General features: G+C 38.0%; 1 protein-coding gene across 31 annotated transcripts in view; it reads right to left on the reverse strand.

Annotated features, from left to right (window-relative positions):
* MAGI1 (membrane associated guanylate kinase, WW and PDZ domain containing 1) overlaps window positions 1-22,117 on the reverse strand; it is a 510,767-nt gene that overhangs the window by 45,143 nt on the left and 443,507 nt on the right. For all 31 annotated transcript variants that reach the window (XR_005554903.1, XM_039328720.1, XM_039328711.1 and 28 more), the window contains 2 exons: window positions 19,097-19,128; window positions 5,350-5,566 (listed from right to left, as the gene is read on the reverse strand). Coding sequence is in view for 30 of the 31 variants with exons in the window: in XM_039328720.1 (XP_039184654.1) it covers window positions 5,350-5,566; window positions 19,097-19,128 (249 nt within the window). In the remaining variant the exon portion in view is untranslated. The remainder of the gene's footprint in view (window positions 1-5,349; window positions 5,567-19,096; window positions 19,129-22,117) is intronic.

A 22,117-nucleotide genomic window follows, 5' to 3' on the forward strand; every position in this document is an offset into this window, starting at 1 on the left:
GATTTGCATTTCTGGTAATGGATCAAGCTGAGCAGTTGGTAGTCAGCTGCCCATCAGATCTTGTATGATCCAAAGGCCCCAAAACAGATTTTGTTGTTTGATGGTATTAACGGTAATTTGTTGTGGGATGTAAGCTGTTCCAAGTAATTGCAACTGATGGTTTGCAATTAAGATGTTCCAGATGTTCAGACTGCATTTGGCATTTTTATCCACCTATCAAGTCCTTCCCAAGAATCCTGGGATAGGCAGATGTGGATGCTTGATGGTATTACAGATATTGTCACATGATGTAAACTGTTCCAAATAAAGCTGCCTTCTGAAATTGACTGATAGTGAATTTGACAATGCAAATGGCATCTTCCACCAGCAAAGCTTGCCAAGATATTCCAGAACAATTCACCAACATGTTGGAAATGTAAAAAAGTACATGGAACATATTATCATTTATGGTGGACATGCCCAGTTGCAAAAAAATACTGGACTACAATAAAAAGATGGATCGAAGAAATAATAGACCAACCCGTAGACTGGAAACCAGAGATCTTTTTGCTGGGTATTTTAAACAGAAAATATAGTAAAGAAATATGGTATTCAATTTTACACATAACAACGGCAGCAAGAATAGCATATGCACAGTACTGGAAAAATGAGAATATACCATCAGAGGAAGAAGTGATAAGAAAAATCCTGGACTGTGCTGAGATGGACAAATTAACAAAAGAGATAAAAGAAAAGGAAGACACAGAGTACTATCTAATATGGAACAAGTGATATGACTAGTTGGAGACTAGAAATAATAGAGGAGAATAAATGGGGAAAGGTCAAAAGTGGAAAATGTGTGTATAATAATGTATAGTAATAATAATATGTATGAAGGAAGAAAAATGCAAATAAGAAACAACGGGGCAATAAGGACAAATATTCTAAAGAAGAATAAGGGGGGGTGAAATGTAAATAATAGAAGATTACCATTACAAAATCACTGTTTAAAAAAAAGGGGATACTGTGTGTGTATATGTGTTATGTTTTGTTTTGTTTTGTTGGTTTAAAAAAAATAAATTAAAAAAAAGATGAAATTGACTGATGGTGAATTTGACAATGCTGATGGTGTTTAAGTGGTGTTCCAACTGTTTTGAGATTGTACTCAGTGGGCTTACTACTACTACTACTACTACTACTACTACTACTACTACTACTACTATTATTATTATTATTATTATTATTATTATTATTATTATTATTACTACTATGTGAAAATTCCACCATTGGAAAAACCTGAAAGACTAGATTAAAGAAAGATCACCATGGAGAAAATCTCTGTGGTCACCAAGAGTCAACATCAACCTGATAACACAAAATTAATCAATCAGGATTAAAATCTCTAAGGTTATTCTCTCTCTGCCCCTTCCCTTATAATCTTACTAACATTCAGCAACATTCTTTATTGTGTTGGTTTTTATTGCCAATGTTTGTTCATGTACTATTTGCTAAAATACGAAATATATTAAAATAAAGGATAATTCTGCTCATAGATTTAAATTTCTTAAATAATGATAAGTTGGGAAAAGTCACTTTAAACGGTAAATAACAGCAAAACTGAAATAAAAGTAAAATTAATATTTCAAGGAATTTGAACTTTTTCTAGTTCAAATTTAAAATTTAGAATGTTCTGAGCTAATTCTGATTAACTAACTTATCTCGTTTCTAAAAAAAAGCACTGGTGTTTTTTTTTTTAATTACATTTTAAAAAGCAAACATAATGTTAAAATCTGCATGAGATTAAACCCAATCCAAGTGTCAATGGTCATACAATTTACAGCACTTCTATGGGCTGCTGCAGCTGGAACAATATTACTGTGAGAAATCCCTTTTGATCCATCTACCAACCTTTGAAGTACTGATGTGCAAGAAAATTCTCTTGCAGTTTTTTTTAATCTCAGTAGGCATTAATTTCCTAAAAGAGAATTTGATTTTGAAATTTCTTTCAAGACCCCTTTCTTTCTGGAGAAGTATAGAGTCTAGAGAAGTCAAATCTTAGTGATCTAGGAACTGGATAAATCTATGTATGAATATTTTGTCTTTCATTACATACTTTATATATACATAAAGAAACCCAATAAAGAAACCCCCATATCCAAAATCAAGGAGTCCAAAACTCCTAAATGAATGTCACTTGTCTTGCCTTAATGTGCAGATGGAAAAGTTGAGAAACACACACACACATACACACACACACACACACATACACACACACGGACACAGAGATTATAATATACACAGACACATGGATGCAGGGGAGAACAGATTGCAGCTGATATTGTTGAGCTTATTCTGATTACGAATTAGCTATTTCTAATAAACTGTTTAGTTGGCAGTATTATAGATAGCTATGGGGGAGAGGGTCTTAGACAAATGCGGTCTCCTGGTTACAGCACCAGGCTAGAACCAGGTGACGCTGAGTTCTAGTCCCACCTTAGGCATGAAAACTGGCCAGGTGACTTTGGGCCAGTCACTCCCTCTCAGCCCAACTCACCTCAAAGCGTTGTTGTTGTTGTTGTGGAGGAAGTTAGAAGGAAGAGGAGTGAACATCAGGTATATTTGCAGGCTTGAGTTATTTATAAAAAAATAATGAAGGTGAGGTAAAAATAAATAAATAATAAATGTTAGTGCAAGGATGACTAGGGGAGAGAACAGGAGACAAAAACTCCATGTAATGGAAGTTGCATGATGAGAATGCAAAAAATTCACAAATTTATTTTAGGCCAAGCTACATGTTTACATTAAACATGCAACTAATAAGCCCCAAAATAATAGGGGGTAGTTTTCTCTTGTAATCTGCATTAGAATTGTGCTGGATTTAGAATATCAGAGTGGTGAATTTCCTTAATATCACACAGGATTCCTGTACATTCCCAGTTTTTCAGTCAACTGCTACCTCCCCTTGAGTCATTGTCACTTAACAATTGTGCAGCCAGCCCTGCTACCAGCTTTCTAAGCTAAAAAAAGACAAGTCACGCAAACGAGGGAGGAACAGAAGAAAATCATTTCTTCAAACCTGGGAGGGAAGGGTAAATCATAAAATAGCACTTTGCACAAACCCTCGTAGGGGCAGATTTTCCTTTGCTTGTGTGAGTGTTTGGCAACTGGGATTCTTGCCAATGTTTTGTAACAGCGTTTCTCAACTGAAGATGGATGGGCTACAATTCTCAGAGTACCCCAATCATAATGGGCAGTTGCTGGCAGGGGAAATATGGGAATTGAAGTCAACACATCTTTATGTGGCCAAAGTTGAGAGATACTGTTTTATAGGATGGGAATGGACAAAGCCTGCATCTGCTCTTTTTCTGGCCTAGCTTAGATAGATCAGGTGGCTTACCCGGCTCTGAGGTTCTTCCTAGAAGGTAGGATTTCACCTTGGCCCTGGGTCTTAACTGTTTTCCTACTTTAAAACAGTTGAACATTTTGAGATGGGGAGGAGCTGCTACTAATGTGGGTAGACAAAGGAAAGATGAATAGCTCCCCTCAGGTGTAATCAGGCTCTATAACCCCAGGCGAATCTATGGAAAATTAATAAGTTGAACATATTTTTATCCCAGATTTCCAGAACTGAAACAGAAAAATAAATTTGTTCATGTTTTATGGAAGATGTAGTTTTAAGATCAGACTAAGCTCAGAAATTTTGGGACTAGTTCTTAGCCTGCAGATGCCCACCCATTGTAAACGGCTAGTATTGTTGTTGTTAATTGCGAAGTCGTGTCCGACCCATCACGACCCCATGGACAACGTTCCTCCAGGCCTTCCTGTCCTCTACCATCTTCTGGAGTCCATTTAAGTTCACACCTACTGCTTCAGTGACTCCATCCAGCCACCTCATTCTCTGTCGTCCCATTCTTCTATTGCCCTCCATCTTTCCCAGCATTAGGCCCTTCTCCAGTGAGTCCTTCCTTCTCATTAGGTGGCCAAAGAATTTGAGTTTCAACTTCAGAAAAGGCTAGTATACAAGCTCATTATACTATTTGTCGTTCCCTTAGAATAAATATGAGTAATACGATAGGAACAGCCAAGCAATAAAGAGAGTTTGGCACTGTTTTAGCCCCAAAGCTTCTACCAACATTTTCCTGCCCTTCATGCAATACATTCAACACTGATTTTACTCTAAGTCCATTCAGTTCACTACAGACAAATGTAAAATCCCAACTCCACACAATAAATGGCACTTTTTATGTAGATAGTTTCAAAGCTGCTTTATCCCTAAGTCTTAAATAATAATTCATGCTCTAAAAGATGCTATTTTTTTAAAAAAAATTCCATTATTTAAAATCAAAAGTAGATTCACTGACATGTATTTTTAATGTTATTACTTATTATTTATTTACTTTATTTGTATCACATTCTATCCCCAAAATGTTCCAGGTGGCTATCAATCTCATCATAAAATGATTCATCAATAAAAGAGGCAAAAAAAGAAAAAAAATGCATTAAAATAGTCAGAATAATAAATAAACAAAATCCTTTGGATTCAAATCAACTCTCTGTTGAATTATTTGTGGACCAAATCTATTAATAACTAAAATAAAAACTGCTTACTGCATTTATTTGTTTTCTGCATTGATGGAACAGCCCATAATAATAAATGGCAGACATACACTCAACCATACACCTGTACTTTTTTTTTAAACTTAGGACTACAGCATCTTTGGATTTAAACCTTTGAATTTCAAATAGCTAACTAGAAAATGTTAACAATGGAATAACTGAACAGACAAGGGCCTGATGCTCCTAAGCAAAAATTGTCTAAGCATACTACTGTGTTCTTCAATTTCAACTGATTCCTTAATTAACCCTTTGCAAGATCAAGGCTTGAGAGCATAAGATTTTGTAGACATTATCTACAAACAGGAAACACTGCCCAGTTTTCCCTTTCTGAGAAAAGCATTTGGGCAATCTATACAATATAGCTCCTTTTACGAATGGATTTATTTTTAAATGAAAAAAAAGAAAGAAATAAACAGAGACATTTCCTCTCCCCCCAAAAAGTCATAATACTGAAAATATGTGTTTTTCATCGCTCATCATTAAGCCTTCAAATTGCCTGCTGAAAGTAAGCAAGGCTCCTCCAATTACAGATAATTTGCTAATCTTCCTAGTTGCAAAATACTGGTTTCTTTCTCCACCCATTTCCAGCCACAGCCAGCATCCTTTGCTCACATATCCTGCTAATGCAATCAAAGTCAAATTTATTCTTTTCAGTCTAAGCAAACGTCCTCCTGAAGTCAGAGTCGATAATAATGAGTAGACGTTGCTGTCTAAAGCTGCCATTAACATAATAATATCTCGTGGCATACTCACGTCGGCTTTCATACATGCTCCTGGACTGGGCCCAGATTTTGAATGGATCTGGCTTCTTCTGCCCTGCGTTGTCCGGTTGGTCTGTCGCTGGTGTTTCAGGAACAGGGTATTCGGGAAGCACCTGAGTGCTATGAATTGGTGAAGCCGTGTGGGTGCTGTGGTGGCTGGAGACGCTGTGCTGGGAGCTGTTTTGGCTGTCTTTCCGTTCAAGTGGTTGCTGTCCAGGAAGAGAGCCAGAAAAAAAAGGAAGAGTGGGATGGGATGGGAAATCCCAAGAAGGTTAATGATCTGCAAGCAAGCAATTTCCTTTAATTTTTTTTTTCCTAGCTTCAGCACTTCTGCAACTTCCCAAATAAATATAAAAGGGTACTTTGGGGCTCTGGCGATTTCCATTTTTTTGCTGAGCACAGGAAAATTCACCCAGTGATAGACAGACAGAATGACAGAGGAAGGAAAAGTCATCCATCCCAAAAAACACCAGCATCTCTCCGATATTGCATAGACACATCCCAAATGAAGGATTCTGTATGGATTAGACAATCAAAAGAGTCGTCTTCTGCTAAGGACAGCATTTCAAATCCAGAATAGGAACAAGGAATGGATTATATTTATAGTTCAATTATTTTCTCTTTGGTACGTACAATAACTCAGTGGCTCTCTCTCTCCCCCCCCCCCAAACACTATACACAGCACAAACAGACACACAAAGTTTCTCTTGCCATCATAACAAAGATGAGATTTGTACTCAAACATACCATTTTTCTCAGATAAGGAAAATGGCTAACAGGAATTAAATTTGAAGGGTGTGATATTTCTTGTTTTAGATTCTTAATCTGCTTTTTGTCAGGAAAACTCCTCTACTTTACTTTAATAGATCCCTGAACAGAATCAACACATATGGGAGATGGAATTAGGGACAACACACATCTCTTTCCCCTTGACAGGTTAGATACTAAAATCAAAGTTATTCTGAATTCTTACATTGGTACAAAAGCAGAATTCTTTGCCAAATGAATTCCATTAATCTCTAATATGAAATTTAAAATTGTCATATCCTAAATTCTCTTTCAATTCTGATATCTTACAATAGTTCATTAAACATGGGACAAAAAAAATCCAGTGTGGGAATAATCAGCTATCTATAATTTGTTACAATGTTTAGGTTCAGTGAAATGAAATTTACAGAAGAGATTCTCATTCTATATAAATGATAATGCCAAAACAATATGAGCATAAATGAAATCAACTTCAGGGGAACAAAGCAGTGTGTGCAGCTACGCAGATTCTATTTATCTCCCATACATCAGCAGTCATGACAGTACAAAATCAATATACATTACAATAACTCAGACCTGGAATAATGTTCTGTTTCCACTGTATTTAAGAATATTCAGATGCATCGCAAATGTGAAACAATGCTCAAAATAATGCTTTAAACTAAATCACACCTAATTTCCAAAGTCTGAAAATCATCACCCTCTTATCTGAAGTATCTGTGATAGCTAGAATATTTGGACTACTGTATTTTCTACATCACGTTTTAAGTTATTTGTGGGAGAGTAAGCATGTTGTTGAGTGAGATCACTTTCTTTATGTCCAATACATTTGAACAACACAAATAACATTGAAAGAAATGGACAATGGTTTTCAAAGAAGCTTGTCTGCTCATGCTAATCTTTTCACTGAAAGTACTCAAAGAGAAATCCAAAGACAGTCTAGAAATGCTGAATTAATCAGTGCCAATTATTTTCATATGCTTCAAAACACAATTTTATAACATCATCACTAACATGAAATATTAAAAAAAAACAGACAGAACAACTAAATTGTAGCTATTACATCTTAGTACAAATATATTTTTAAAAGCAAGGGCTTGGAGACTATGCTGAAAAACATTACTTTTAGGATGCTTCCTTGATGGAAAAACTGCAATGCTACCTTCACTAATTCCATCTATCTCAACTTCAGCTTTCTGGCGGAAGCTGCAGGCAGATACTTTTCCTCCCTACCATTCCTTTTCCCCAAAATCTGACTTATGACACCGTGTTATAGACAAACCTGATTGGCTGCTAGCTTTTCTAAACTGATTGACAGAAAGAAAATACTGCTAGCGTTCCAAACGGTTACATCTCTAAGGTAGAATTTCTACCGCAGTGGGTGTCCTTGCTGATTAGGATCATGTTTCCAACTGAGGAAGAAGACTATAATACAATTATGAAAAATTGTGCCAGCAAGAACCTGCCAAAAAGAATAGGGAATATGAGCAAGCAGGAGGAAATATAATTATGGCGTTGGATATCACAGTCTGGAGTTATCTAAGCTCATTTCATTATCAAAAATATTCAGCTTTCTAAAAAGCTTTGTCTGAGATATATAGCACATTTAAAAGAAAAGTTTTAGAAGTGCTTTTCGGTAGCATTTTATAAATATGCATGGGTTATTGTAACAGCATTTTTATATCACTGACTCCCCTAACAATTGATTAAAAAAAAAACCCCTGACATAAACCCATAGAAACAATGCTTTAAAAAAAGACATTGTCCCAACAATCTGCCATCAAAAAGGTGACATCCATCACTACAGGCAGTTCTCAACTTATGTCCACAATAGGAACCATTATTTCTGTTGCTAAGCAAGGCCATTTTTAAGTGAGTCACAACCAATTTTTCAATTTTTTTTAACACACCTGTTAAGTGATTTACTGCAGTTAAGTAAATCATGCAGTCACTAAGTAAATCCAGCTTCCCTCCATTGATTTTCGCTTGTCAGAAGCTGGCTGGGAAGGCTGTAAATGGTGATCACATGACCTTGGGATGCTGCAATCATCATAAATATATGCCAGTTGCCAAGTGTCCAACTTCTGAGCACATGAGAGTGGGGAGAGCTGTCACCAGTGGGAAGTCTGGTCATAAGTCATTTTTTTTTCAGTGCCATTGTTAACTTTGAACTGTCAGTAAACAAATGGTTGTAAATTAAGGACTGCCTGTACTCAACAATCATCCATTTGTTTTTTTAAAAAAAGCTCCCTGATTTCAAGGATTCTGGGTTGCCCATAATACACCAGACAACATAAAAATAATGTAATAGGAAACAACAACCACCAAACTAGAACCAAAGGGAGGAAGAGAGCAAGATGGCAAATGCAGCAGACATCCCAAAACATGCCACTGAAAAGGTGTGCAGAAGAGCTGAGTGTTCATGACGGTTAAGAAGGCTCCATTTGGCTCCCCAGCAATGCATTTTTCTAGGGCAGCGGGCTTCAAACTTGGCCCTTTATGACTTGTGGACTTCAACTCCCAGAATTCCTTAGCCAGACATACCTGGCTGAGGAATTCTGGGAGTTGAAGTCCACAAGTCATAAAAGGGCCAAGTTTGAAGACCCCTGTTCTAGGGAGTGGGGCCTAACGTAAGTAGCAGGGTCCTCACTCCCCCTCCTTTAGAACTCCCTTAGAACAATTTGGAATGAACACACCGTATTGAGTCAGATCCTGCAGATTCCTATGGCCTTATATGTTAAATCACACACTTGGAATTGTACTCAGAAGCCTACTGGAAGCAAACATAACACTTTCAAAACCAATGTTAGGTAGTACTGGTGCCTCTCATCCATAACTAGGTAGGCTGCTGCATTCTGTCCAATTGCTCCTTCTGGGTTGTCTTCAAACGCAGCCCCATGTAGAGTACTGCAGTATAAAATTTGAGAGAAGATAAGGGCATGCATGGGTAATCACTGCCAGGTTATCCTGCTCCATGCATCCTGTTGCAAGCTCTCCGCCCCATGGATTCCTCACAGCTCTCTATTAATAGCTGTGAGTTCTGAAAGTGGTCATGTCCAATAAGTAGGGAGCAGAACCATGGGGAAAAAAGTCCTTTTTTCTCCCAACTCTATAGATGATATGTAAGCACACCACCGATGGTCAGTAATGTGAAAGGCCATTCAAGAGGTAGGTAGTAGCCATGCACTTCCCTCTACCAGGCTAAACACACACCATCCATCAGAGCAATCAATGTGGTCCAGACCATCTGTGGTTTCTACAACACTTTGGAGTTGGAACATTGCCCTGAAAAGGAGAGACTGAAGCAGGCAGCAAATAGCAAGATTTGCCACATGTATTAAGATGGCATATCATGCCTCCTTCAAGGTAGAACAAATAGCCCCTTGATGAGTTGACATAAGATCCAGTCTTCTGCTCCACCTCCAATACCTCTGGGAGGGTGCCTGAGGCAGACCATGAATCAATCCTACAAGTGGCAGAACTCAAACCACAGATCGTCCTGCCCATTCTCTCAGAGTTCACAAACCTAAATGAATCCTGGGTTAAACTGCTAGATTCATCCCAAATCATTGTTGATTCTCTCCATGTGCAGTAGGCAGAACAAATAGGAGTGATTTTATGTGTGGAAATATTTGCCACATCTCATTATAACCTTCACTAACAGCTTCCTGTTTCTACACACCAAGAGGGCATAGGTCACCCTAAAACTTGCTGCAGGGACACAACCTGCAATGAGAATGGAAAAGAAAGATCACTACCACTTGTGTCACTATGATGGCTTTTCAATCATGCTCTTATCTGTATATGACCATGTCAACTCTCCAAGGAACCTGGCTGCAGCCATCTTGCTCATTCTAGGTTGTCACCTGAATGGGAGGGGGTGTGGAATATCTTTGCTAGTCTAAACAATTCTGTGTCCCGTGGGAACCAAGGTCATTCTTTTGGTTATGTAGGGTTGGGGAATGTGGATGATTGCATAGTATTGGGGTGGGAAGTTTAACTTTGTTTTCATTTTTGATTGTGCTGATATTTTGTATCCAAGAAACATGTTCTCTGAAGAAGCTTCTAGCTTCGGGTTCTCATTTATTTGACTCTATCTATCAGAAACTTGACATTAAACCAAGTCTGAAATTGCCTCCAAAGAGTTACACTGTTACAAAGTCAAACTTTAAAGTAGTAAAAAGTTCTTATAACCAAATGGAAAATAGTAAATTTAATTCCCAGGTTATTTCATGTTGAACTCTTACACTAATTATGTTACAAGACCTGCAATATAACAATATCTAATAATAACTGCTTGGAATGATAGCAACCCAGGCTTTGCAGTGATGAGTAAATTCTAAGAAACACAGATGAGCACAGAAAATAAAGCAACTCTTAATATTGCTTCTATGATTGAAACTGCTATTTTGTTTTTGTTTTAAATTAATACAAGTGTGTTTCTTGAGGAGATGTGGCAATTCCAAAAGCAAAAATTGCTTTGTGGCTTTATTGACACCTTGTAAAAGCTTTTGACCCATCAGTGACGTTTTTCTAAAATGATATACTCCCAACAGACTTTAAAAAATTAACTTCAAGTGATACTTTGAATAATATTAGCTAGCTCTCTTTTTTCAAGTACTACAATTTTTGTTGCTTAAATGTGGCCAATTTTCTCCTTATCAGGTATGACTAATTCACACCTGTTTAAAAAAAATACATATACTGTGAAAACAACCTTTGGATGAGGACAACTGCTTTTTCTTCAAGTACAACGGCATAAAACCTGTTAGTTGCCCTTTTGAGTGTTCCCACAGGAATTAAGGGATGGGAGGGAAATCCATTCCTAAAGGTAGTTGTCATATTTAAAACTTGAAAAGCAAAATAGAAGCTAAACAGCAAACTATAGGAACTAAACCATTGCTTAATCAACTTAATGCTCTAAGCCTTTGCCCACTACCTTGCTTTTCTTCTGTCCATTCCAATATATAGTAAGAAAGCTCGAGAAAGAGAGAAAGTGAGAGAGACTGAGATCGGATTGTCAGAGTGAGTGAGGTTAGGGTATTATATTTGGACTGAAGAAACCCATTTAATCAGGCAATTCACTCAATGATTTTGTCCCAATCTTTCTTCTCTCTTAGCCCCAATTATCTCACAAGCTTGTAGTGCCATAAAATATAGGAAGACCTCCATGTAAGACACCCTAAATTTTCAGAGAATTGTAAACTGTAAACTGTGACAAACCCAACCACTCAACCATTCACCCAATCAAAATTATTTTTAGAAGAAGGTAGTAATTCAAGAGAGACAACTACCAATAGCACTTTGCCTGTTTCTCAGAGGCACCTGGAGATAGCAAAGAAAAAAAAAAGTGACATACTACCACTATGGCTGGGGCAGGATGAAAGATCAAGCAGGACAATCAGTAGAAAGTAGAAAATTAATCCCAATTGCTCTGACCAGCTTATAGTGAAGACAAATAATAAAAATAATATTGTTTCACATTACCTAACAATGATTTTAGCATAGATTCAGAGTGGACCCTTGAAAACTCTCCAAGATCAAAAGCATGTCTCATGTTCCCTTGTTTAACTGAATGATATAAAGACTCAAACTGGGTTTCCAGATCACACTTTACTTCACTGCTGAGTAATTCAGAATTTTGGCCCAGTAGTTAAAACTTCCAAAGGACAATAGAAATAATTTTAAAAAAACATAGTTCATCTGAGACAAAATCATTCAAAATCAACAATGCCTTAAAAACAATTGTAGGAAGCTTCATTTCAGAGATTTGATATGAGAGCAATTTGACTGAAATCATCCATCAAATTGAATGTTTGAACCAAATCAATGAGCTAAATCAAGTATAGGTGCCTTCAAATCAATTTGATGAACTTTTGCACAAATGACCCTTTTTTCTAAAACTGCAAATCCAAATCAAGGGGAAACACAAATGCATAAGAAAACACACATTTTAAGTAAATTGATAAAACTGCAAAACTGAATTGGATCAGTTGGATTAGAGAAACTTTTTCTTTAAAAAAAATGTCTACTTCTCCTTCACCTACAAAAATGTCTTGGAAATTTCAGCATTCAAATTTTATTTAATAAGGCTAAATAGAAAGTTTAGAGGGCATATTTGGAGAAACAGAAAAATTACATGTGAAAATCACGAATATGGCCATGACTATTATTACAATATATTGCCATAGCCATAACAATTTATTGTCATAAGATCCAGCAATTTATAGAGAAGGGGACCGATATAGAGAAAATGAAGATATGTCATCAAAAATGTAAAAATAAAATATCATGGATCATGTATGAGCTCCATTGCAGTTTTGAGCTTTAACTAGATATACAATGGAAGAATTTAATATTCACACCAAATACTGAGACTTTAAATAAGTCTTCTATCTTATTCTTACTGACACAATAGGAAAATTATTTACAGTACATCCATGACTGGGATAAAAAGAATATTACTTTTTCTCTATTAATGAAAATTTGTTTGTTTCCCAATTATATCTATGTTTTTTCCCCTTAAAATCCCTGTTTAAGAAATCCTCATTATATCATTTAGCGCTTATAAAGCATATACTCACTTATTTTATTTATTTATCAATCAAATTAATATGGCTACACATCACACAGAAATGACTCTGGATGGCATACAATTACTTAAAATAATAAATATATAAAGTCATAAGTGTAAAAACCACAAGGCACCCGAAAGAATGAATGTACACAGGCAGAGTTTTGACATTACTTCTCAGTTCATCTATAGCAGGAGTCCTCAAACTTGGCCACTTTAAGACTTGTGGACTTCAATTCCCAGAATTCCCCAGCCAGCCATGTGGGGAATTGAACTCCACAAGTCTTAAAGTGGCCAAGTTTGAGGACCCCTTATTTATGGGCTTTGCTTATGAAGAAATAACAACATGCCCAATGAGCAAAGCTTAAAAAGCTACTGAGCCAAGTCAGGGCACTCAACAGAATGCAGAAATGGGAGGAGCCTTTGCACCATCATTTCCCTCCAGCTAAAATCTCAACACTGATATGTTTTCTACTTTAAGAGTTGCCCTATTCAAGTATTCCTATACTAGGCAGCTGCCAGATTTTTTTTTTTTTTGCCTATTGCTTTTACCTTGAAATAAATGTGGTCTCAAGCTATTGAGAACTATCTACCACAAAGAGCATAGAAGAATGCAAAGAGATGCTATGAGTATAGCATGAAGAGAGGAAATGCCATCTTCTAATGTTTATTTGGAAATACACTATTTTATTTTGGTATTGTGCAAGTATACATAATTGTGTGAAAAAATGTATTCCTGCTATGGAATATTCTGGTGTCTTCTCAACATTTCTTGGTTTTTGCCCAGGATACATAACTTTGGGAGTTGTTCATTGATTTCTAGTAGTAAATGTGAAACCAGAGTAAAATTCTTTGACTGGAACACAAAGTTTTACAGCGTTGTTATTAAATTACTATCATATGCAAGTTTTGTTTTACATATTTGAGTGCCAGCCATTTTAACTGAAAAACTGCAGCCAAATCTCTAATGATTGTGCTATATGTAAATTGAAACCAATCTTCAGGTCTACAATTAGTCTTAAGTTTAAAATTGGATAAAATGATCCAGGAAAGACTGTGCAATAAACATGCTGGACTTTATGATGTTACAAGACTTTTTACTCTTAAGAAGAACGTGCTTGATATTTTGATGCCCTGTCATATGCTGCTAGTCACAAAAGCTGTCATGCTAAGCAGAAAAAAAACCTAAAAAGATAAATGTACCTAAGCTAAAAAATAAGATTTGAATGAAGGTCACATGGTAAATGTTATATGAGCAAGAGATAGACTATTGGACTTGATGAGAAGATGACCTCCTTCCTAGGTAATTTCTGTTGCCTATAAAAATCTAGGCATATCTTTAACAGTGGGCAGTCTTCCTGAAATACTACTTTTTTTGCCCCAAAATGATGCAATGACTTATTACAGTCCATAGTTCAATCCTAATTTTTCCTTAGCACCAGTACTTTGGTGGTTTCATTCCAAATGGAAATGCCATATAATTCTATTTGCTGGAATGGCAGCAGTGATTTTGACTCTGATCACATTTATTTATCTGGAACTCAAAGAAAGGCAGCCAAATATACCAGCATCATTTGGTCATCTGGCAAATTATATTGGCTCGTTGGCCCTACACGTATGTAGGCTTTCCAGGAGAACTCTTATAATGAAAAAATATGAAAACATATTTATATAATATATTCAAAAATATTTACAAAAATTTTTGTCCATGCCATGAACATGGAAATTATTAGATGTTTTGCTTCTCAACTGGCACTGGTCTAAAAAATCCTGCATACAATCGATTTTGCAATTACATTTAACCTGAAATAAAAAAGATACATTATCTCATAAATAAATGGGAAGAAGACTTCAAAAAATGGTGTCCTTGAGAAAAAGCGTGGAAGTGTATTTGTCTCCTTCCTTCATGGTACTTTCAAGTCTATAAGACTGCTTCTGTTTCAAAGACATTTGCAGTGTTAATAACATGAGCATAAATGCAACATATGCAATGTCATTTTTATATACAGCATCTTCACCATTTCATTCATCCTATGAGATAACAGCTACTCCATCTTTCTCTAGGCTGGTGCCTACTACAATTACCAACCAGCAAACACTTTTTAAAGTGCAAACATCTGGAAGGCATCCATAGAATGTCGAAGACTACAATATTTATTTGTAATTATAGTGCTTTCTTTATCATTGATTTTATGATGGAGATGAACTTAACCCTTTATTCACAAGCTTCTATCAAGTGGTAGAAGACTATTCCAAATCAGTTACAGCAGCAGATTCAGAGCAGTAAAGAGAATTGAGGGACCAGGACTTCTGTGGGAACTTCTATTTTCCATATAACTTTTCGTTTGCCTTGACTTATGATCTCTCCACTAGAAACAACTGATTCATCCTTCTCCACTGATCCCTGTCATAGATCTGGAAGTAATATTATCAATGTTTATCTGATTCATCTGGTAAAATGGTTGCCCTTACTCATTCTACAAACGCAGTTGATTCATATAGCATTACCACTTGTCATCTAAAATGACTTAAGTTGATAATTTCCATAGTAGTTACAGAGATTTCCCTATTTGTCAAAATGGCGTAAGGTATCTCCATTCTACTTAATAAGCAATGTTAATGTTTCCTCTATTTTTATATGATAATTAAACATAGATGTGGATATTTGAATATGGAGCATCCGATGAAGTGAACTGCGGCTCATGAAAGCTTATGCCTTTTAATGAAATTGGTCAGTTAAAAAATGTCCTACCAAACTCCTGATTTTTTGCCACTGCAAATTAGCACAACTTTCCTCCTACAATGACACCTTTTTCTATTTATGAAAAGCTAAGTCCATTTGCTTTTCACAAGTAGATTCCTTTGGTCTGGTTTAGATGACATCATATACCCATCATACCCATGAAGCAATGTAATATGGTGACCATCAGCTTGAACAATGCTCAGAAAAATCACTCATACTATCAATCTTACCAGGTAGACCAGACCATGAAATCAACTCCACAGGAAAGCAAAAAACTACTTTCCTTGAGACTGGCTACAATAAAATCCTTATGGTTCAGTGAATTAGGAAGGCATTTGCCTGAGTCACTTTTAATTGTTACCTGGGTGTTGTGGAGTTTAAAAATGTTCCAGACCCTTTTGCCTAGATCTTTTCTGTCAAGATCATCTTCCTTACTCTTTAAACCTACCAACAGGTTTGGATATCCTAGAATCATAGAAAGTAGTGGTCATTTAGGCCACTGAAGCCAACTCCCTATTCAGTGCCAGAAACCAAGCTAAAACATTGAAGTCATCCAATGAGGTTACCAAGAACTGAAGAAGCTTCTTGCATGAGTAGCAAAACATTTTCAAGGGGGGGGGAAACCTAAGAAAGTCCATTGCCTTTTGGGAAAGCACCTTTGGGAGAACCGTGACCTAGATGATGAATCTCCATAGACATTCATCCAATGAAGGGAAGTTCACCACCTCTCTGAGCAATTAATTCCACAATCAAACCGCTCTTACTGTTAGGAACTGCAATCTGCCTTCTTGCAGCTTGAATGCCATTCCTAACCTTCTGGGATGACAGAGATGGGATTCTATTCTTCTCTGTCCTCAGGTCTTTGCCCCTGTTCTGTCTTCCCTTCTCAAATCTAAGTATTTGCAGGTCCTTCAACCTCTTGTAATAGGACTTAGATTCTGGCCCCTTGATCATTCTCTGAGCACGATACTCAGGGTGGGACCTGACCGATGCAGAATAAAACGTTAACCTCATGATGCATGTCTGGAATTGTTACACCCATAGCATAACTGACTGAAAAAGCAAAGGTTTGCTAAGGTGAATTTTTAAATTTAATTCAAACAACCGAGGAAAAGGGTGGCCAGGAGAGGAAGCTGCACATTGCTCACAGAACAACAGCTAATCTATTATTGATCAAGAAATAATTAGTGTTTAAGGGACTCTTGGAAACAAAGCCAGGAAGGTAGAAGAGGGAAAAGAAACACAACTGTCAGACCATGTTAGTAGTCGCTGGGGACTTCAAGGACAAAGGGGTTCTGTCATCCTGGAAAGCTGTCAACAAGTAGATTTCATCCAATAACAGCAACCACTGGATAATATTATACAGCATTTTCAAGAATTAGATTCAGAAAAATCCCATGTGGGGGAAGGGAGAAGGGTGGATCATTACATGTCTGGAGAAAAACTGCTTCAAGCATTAGCAATATGGATTCCCAAAGCAAATACTTTTAATTTCCTCCATACTTTAAAACATCCCTGTTACAATATTATGATTGATTTCATCTCTAGTGACATAAAGAAACATCTCCTGAGATCTCGTGTTTCTGCTTCTTGCTGCCAGCAAAATGATACCTTCGGATAAAGCCGTTTTGTTACTAAAACATAAACACAACGCACACACACACACACACACACACACACACACACACACACACACACACACACACACCAGCATCATATACAGAACTACTGCCCCATTTTGGAAGCTCTTTTTATTAAAAAAAAATAAAATTATATTTTTCTACAGAATTTCCCTCTTCTGAAGGAAATGAAAAAGGGGGTGTGGCATGTGCTCTCGGCAATGCAATAATGCAAGACTCCCGTTTTTTCTCCCTTTATATAAAGATTTGACTCTTGAGACAGATGGAAAGGGGAGGGTGAATGGAAAGAAGAAGGAGCTCTAGAATGACAGCTGTTTGTAAACAACCTCTTTGTTCACTCAGCATCCAAATCCTCTCTAAATGGATCTCAAATTGCATACAGAAGATTCTGAAGCTTCTTACGAATCTCTTGAGCCACTCACAAGGTAGGCACCTGGGACAGCCTCTTGATTAGTATAGGAAGGTGTTCTGGAACTTAAGCGAAGGGAGAAGACCACCAGCTGCCTTGCACCAAAGTTTTGGATGCCTTTATCAGATTTTACTTAATTCCAGGGATAGGGAGAAAAGGGGAGGGGAAGCAGGAAGGGCTACCATTTCTGCTTGCCTGTCTATCCCCCTCCCACATTTTGCACACCTGCTTCCATTTTATCTGAGGGCTTAAATCCTTTGCTGACAGTAACACAAAATTAAGCCCAGAGTATGTGGGATTTGAGACTAAGTACAAATTATGCTTGTCCGTCTCACCCGTGTGAAAGCAAACCTGATTGTAGTAGAGGCCTGGGGATGTGTGACTTTAATCAGCACAGGCTTAAGCCAGGAGAAGCCACATTCACTATATCAGGGTTTGCTCTTTCACTGAGCAAAGTTGCATGGAGACTAGCAAGGGATTTCAGCACATCTCTCCCCCGTTTGTCACACAAAGGTGGGGTTTCATCCTAAGCAGCCCTAGAAGGAACCATCTGCAAAGTTTTGCAGAATCTCTTAATGACTGCAATCCTCTCCTTCTCTGCCATCCAGAAACTGAATGGCTGGAGATTACCCTGTAGGCTTCCTTACCCATCATCCAACAAATGAGAAAACTTTCCTCCCGCAGAAGCTAACTCCCTAGAAAGCAAAGGTAATTTACATTATTCCTCTGGGTCTGCATGTGTAGGTCTGCAACATCGCCCGTTTTAATTACACTTCTCTGCAATCACCTCCAAGCTATTAGCTAACACATCAACCAGGTAACTGCTCTGCAAAGAAACGAGATTAGCAAGGACAATAAAATATTGATCCCTCCCTTCTTTCTCTTCTTTAAAAAAAAAATACAGTAATCCAACCTGCAGCATACTGAATGCTGCTGAATCCAAGCAAGAACAATAAAGGATGATCTCCCTATCCAAAGAAAACTGCTTCACACAAGCAAAATGCCGGGGCAGCTTAACGCAGTCACGGGAAACAACAAGGATACCTTTTTGTATTGATAAAAAGGGATTTTCTCCGGTAATACTGTTAGGCAGCCAGCTCTAAGATTTTCCCCCTCAATGCATTATTCATAATATAGCACATTAAAAAGCTCAAAACCATTGTAGCCACCAATAGGGAGTACTATCTTTAGAGGGAAAAGAAAGAAAGAAAGAAAGAAAGAAAGAAAGAAAGAAAGAAAGAAAGAAAGAAAGAAAGGGCATTTCAAGCCTAAATTAAATGCCCAGGTAGCCCAATATCAAAAGAAGAAATATGTAAGTTGCTAAACTGAATCCAGTGCAAGTCTTCCCACCCGCACCAATTTTATTAACCACTTTCTGCCCTGCCTTCCCCACCTCCTTCCAGCAAAAGCCATGCCAAGCAATTAGTGCAGCAATAAAATGGTTATCGGGCAACTTTCAAAAGGACTGGCTAAGGTGGGGATAAGGATTGGGAGCCAGCTGCATAGATCTAGCTTCCACCTTATTTTTATCTGTATTTCAAGAAACGCCCACCCACGCCCCAGACAAAAATAATCAAACAGGTCTAGTAGCTGAAAAGTGCTTACCGACTTTGGGCTCTTCTTAGGGGCTGGCAATCCTGCAAAAGATGGCAACAAGGAGAAAAAGAGAGGATTAGCATATAGATCTTTACCTTCCTGAAGGAAAAACAAAAAAAAAAAAAAAAAAAACAAAAACAAAAACCCACCCCAAACCCTAGATATATCATCCGAACATAGCCATCTGCAGAGTTATGTCAGATGTTGCTGGAGCACCAGAGTTGCCAGTCTGTTCATATCGAATCAAAGCACAGCTTTTTTTTTTTTTTTACAAAGGTGGGGGGTAGAGTTGGCGCGAGAAGAGGAATGAGAGAGAGAGGGAAAGAGATGGGGGGGAGAGTGTGTGGAGGGGGAGGAGATCTATCTGCATTAGCTATGCTGACTTGTGCTGCAGCAGCCTGGAGGCTGGAGAAAGAAATTCACAGACCTCAGCGGCCTGGGAAATTGAACACTTGGATAGAATCTCAAACGCTCCCCTGGATTAAGAGAGATTTAGCTTACAATTAAGCTGAGGATATTACCTTTTGATGCAACCGGCGTGTGAAATTTATCAGACCAATTGGACAGGTGGTGGGGTGGTGCATAAACAAGAGGAGGTTGATGAAGATAGATAGATAGATAGATAGATAGATAGATAGATAGATAGATCTAAACACTTTCACAAAAGACAAAAGCATTTGAGATTTCTTGTCACCCACGCATCGATGAAACAAAAGCCAAAGACGAGAAAGAACAAAGGAGGACAACATTTTAATGAAAACCAAGGTCAATTATAACGGTGGATACAATTGGCAACCCTCCCCCCCAGTTTCTTGCCAAGCCTAGTCTGCATCATTGAATGAGGAGACCCTCAGCTAGTCATGCTGTGCAGAGTACAGAAGATTCACAACAAATGCACCATTAAGTATATCTGAATAAAGAAAGGTGAAAGGACCGTTAAGGAACAGAAGGAGGGATGAAAGGGCAAATAAGAAAACCCTTTAAAACTCAGTGGAGAAGCCCAGAGGAGGTATTTGCATTTTGAATATAGACCCATAAAATTGCTGTGTATTTTTTTCTTTTTTGGTGTTGCAAATTTTTCTTTTGTCACCACTTTTTGTCATACAATGTCTCGCTGGAAACGGGATTTTGCGTTTATGTGAGCTGATTGGTTAAAAAAAAAGAAAGAAAACTAGGTCCCTACCCTGATGGAGAAAGGTAAGGAACAAAAAAATAATTTGGGAATTGAAGAAAAACTTACTGTGGAACAAATGGGCAAAGTGATAATTTCAAATTATGTACCCCCACAATCAAGGTTACAGTGTAAAGGAACTCAACATGTTTCCTTCCTTTTTAAAGAATTACTTCTTTGGTGTATTACGATGATCCAATGCTAAGGATTACATGCCTGACTAAAAAGAGTAGCACGTGTATAAAGAATTGAGATCATGTACGAGATACACCATCAAGAAATACAAACTTACTCCTAATCAATCACTAAGATCCATGCCACTATGATCCTGTAGAGTAATGCCCTCCAAATTGTGGCTCCCTTTGGTCAGAATACTATTCACCAACAATGATAAATACTGACTTCAATGCTTTTAACTCTGATATGCTTGTGCTAGATGCTGCTTTCGCTGCATATTGTCCATATCATCACATTTTCTAGACACCAAATTGTCTATTGACAGTAACTGTAGCTAGGAAACAGTAGCAGGGTGCCAGTTCAAACTGAATTTCTAGCAACTCCCTAGAAATCCTTTTGTTGAGAGCACTTTTTTTTGTGTTAATGAGTTGACTTGGGGTTGTAGGGTACTGAAAAATTAATTAATTAAACCATTAGTTTAATTTAGGAGTCTATGCTTATAAAGCCCTTCTTCCTGTGGCAGGTTACTCCAAGGCAAGAAATGTGATGGTCCCTGGAGACGCCAGAAATATTTTCCCTATTATAATAAAATGTGCAAATTCCTCAGCGCCAGAGGCATTGAAACATATTACAGATAGTCCTTGACTTACAATTGGGACTTACGTTGCCAAACTGGGTGGTTGTTAAGAGAGTTAAGCCCGATTTTGTGACTTCTTTTGTCATGGTTGTTAAGTGATTCATATAGCTCAGTGATGGCGAACCTTTTAGAAACCAAGTGCCCAAAAACTAGCCCTGCCCTGCTCCCCTGCCTGCCCCTGCTCTGCCCTTGTCCTGCCTGCTCCGCCCCCACCCCGCTCCCCGCCCACCCGCAGGGTTACTTACTGCTTCCATGGCCTACCGCAGATCGCCCAGGCAGCCCAGCAGTGCCATGGTGGCCATGCCCTTCGCCCATGCCCCGCAGCAACTGCGCATGACAGGGTGCGAGGGCAGAGTCTTGTCCCCAGTGCCCTGCTTCCATGTCCTTGGCTGCACTGCTCCGCATAGGCTGCGCTTTGGGGTGACTCTCCTCCGGGGAAGCTGCTGGTGAGGAAACGGCCGCAGGGGGAGGCAGGGATGGGGCGACGGCACGCATGCTTACAGAGAGGGCTCTGAGTGCCACCTCTGGCACGTGTGCCATAGGTTCTCCACCACTGATATAACTGTTAAGCAAATTCGCTTCTCCCATTGACTTTGTCAAGAAGCCAGATGGGAGGGGTGCAATTGGTGATCCCGTGAGCCCAGGACTCTGCAACTATCACAACTAGATGCCAGTTGCCAAGCACCTTTTTTTAAAAAAATAATAATAATATAAGCATCTTTTGATCACGGGACCACAGGGATGCTGCAATGGCTATAAGTGTAAGGACCAGTCGTAAGTCACTTTTTCAGTGCCACTGTAATTTTCCATGGTTGCTAAATGAAGTATTATAAATCAAGGACTACAAGTATTTTTAATTTTTACCTCTTTGGTCTCTGGTGGAGTATAGCAGCAAAAAAAAAAAAAAAATAAGAAAACAGATCAAATTAAATATACCAAGTGCAAATGTTGGTTTTGCTGAAAAGTAAGGGTCTGAATTTAATGTAGTCTCACAAAATGCTAAGCCAGAATTGTTGTGGTTCGGGAGCAACTTTGCTGGTGCCTG

Source organism: Crotalus tigris, unplaced genomic scaffold (assembly GCF_016545835.1).
Source record: "Crotalus tigris isolate CLP2741 ecotype Arizona unplaced genomic scaffold, ASM1654583v1 scf7180000024383.4638030, whole genome shotgun sequence".
Classification (NCBI taxonomy): Eukaryota; Metazoa; Chordata; class Lepidosauria; order Squamata; family Viperidae; genus Crotalus; species Crotalus tigris.